This window comes from Chrysochloris asiatica, unplaced genomic scaffold (genome assembly GCF_000296735.1).
Source record: "Chrysochloris asiatica unplaced genomic scaffold, ChrAsi1.0 scaffold00189, whole genome shotgun sequence".
In the NCBI taxonomy this organism is placed as follows: Eukaryota; Metazoa; Chordata; class Mammalia; order Afrosoricida; family Chrysochloridae; genus Chrysochloris; species Chrysochloris asiatica.
The window spans coordinates 1,376,285-1,377,970 of NW_006408707.1; the positions used below are offsets into that span (position 1 = coordinate 1,376,285).

Below are 1,686 nucleotides of genomic sequence, written 5' to 3' on the forward strand. Positions count from 1 at the left end.
TGGTTGCTGTGATTTGGAAACAATTTGATGGCACTTAGCAACAACTACCTTTTATGAAATTTTAAAAAAGGTAATAAACTTTCTTTTTTTGAGTAATTTTGTTATTTATAGAAAAGTTGCAAATCTAGTACTCAAAGCTCTTATAAATTCCTCACCCCATTTTGGTTTTCTCTAATTTTATCAAGTTACATTACTGTGGTATATTTTCTAAAACTAAGAAACAGACATTTGTGTATTCCTATTAACAAAGTTTCTATTTGGATTTCATGAGCTTTTCTAAATGTCTGGGATTGTGTTAGTTGTCTTATCTCCTTAGTTTTCTGTAGTTCTTGGTAGTTTTTTAGCCTTTCTTTCTTTTTCTCATTATATTAATTTTTTGAAGGCTTGTAATCAGATATTTTGTAGAATGTCTCTCATTGGGTGTGTGTGATGTTTATCTCAGCATGAGACCGGAATAATGGGTTTCTAGAAAAAAAAATCATATGTGAAATTCTCTTCTTAGGATTTATTTTTGTTTTAAAAAATTATATAAGGCCAAAACAATAAACCTAAGTGTATTCATCTTTTTCCCCTTCTGTTTTTTTTTTTTTCTCCCTTCCCCTAAAGGTAAGCATTTTTAAAATTAGGTTTTGGTTTATCCTTCCACATATGCATAATTCCTCTAGCTCCCTTTTTCCTACTTCTTACCCCAAATTTAACAGCAGCCCATGTTCTCAACTCCTGTACTATGATTTCTCTTTAGAGAAGCCACTAGCAGTGACTCTTCTAATATATTTTGCAAGATTATTTTATGTTGTCAAAAGTTAATCTTTTGTAACTAATAAAAAAATACTTTCTTTGTGCCTTTAAAATGTTTGGCATGTGTTGTTATTATTGTTCCTTTTTTATTTGCAGATATTTTCCAATTTGTCCCTGGATGAGCGTTGCCTTTCTGCATCATTGGTTTGCAAGTACTGGCGTGATCTTTGTTTAGATTTCCAGTTTTGGAAACAGCTGGATCTTAGTAGCCGTCAGCAGGTATGGAATCTAATTCTAAGAAACACTCAATTTAACTTACTCTATTAAAAATATTCTTGTTGCTTAACAGACATCATATCTTTTATGCTGTATTTTTTTCAAGATAGGTACTTAAACTATTTTATTGTACATTGCAATGTATTACTAATGTGATTAGGAATTTTTTACTAATGTATTATGATGTATTACTAATGTGATTGGGAATTTAAGTTGAAACTAGATTCTCATGGTGTACTTGATATTCTCTAATGTTAGTTGCTAATTGAGGTTTCCCTCTTAATTTCTTATCTTTTGTCTTCTCCTTTTTTCATTTCCTTTTTAAAAACATTATTAAACACTTTGGGGTTTTTTTGTTTTCCTTTTTTTTTTTGGAGAATTATGATCCATTGGATTTTCATAGGCTAAATTATAGATGTAGATTGCCAGACTTCTTCCTGGTCTGTCTTGGTCTAGAAACCTGCCCACCTTGGATGTCCTTGCTAAATATTTGCAGATACAAGTGGCATAGCTTCTAGTGTCATTGTTGTTGATGTTAGGTGCTATCAAGTCAGTACTGACTCATAGGGACCCTATACACAACAGCACAAAATACTACCCGGTTCTGGGTTAACCTCACAATTGTTGACACGTTAGAGCCCATTGATGCTGCCACTTTGTCAATCCATCTCG

At 32.0% G+C, this 1,686-nt stretch overlaps 1 protein-coding gene across 1 annotated transcript in view; it reads left to right on the forward strand.

Annotated features, from left to right (window-relative positions):
* Window positions 1-1,686, forward strand: part of FBXL17 (F-box and leucine-rich repeat protein 17) — a gene marked incomplete at its 5' end in the record, with an annotated part of 910,371 nt that overhangs the window by 97,565 nt on the left and 811,120 nt on the right. The window contains one exon of the mRNA XM_006872263.1: window positions 895-1,017. Coding sequence (XP_006872325.1) covers window positions 895-1,017 — 123 coding nt within the window. The remainder of the gene's footprint in view (window positions 1-894; window positions 1,018-1,686) is intronic.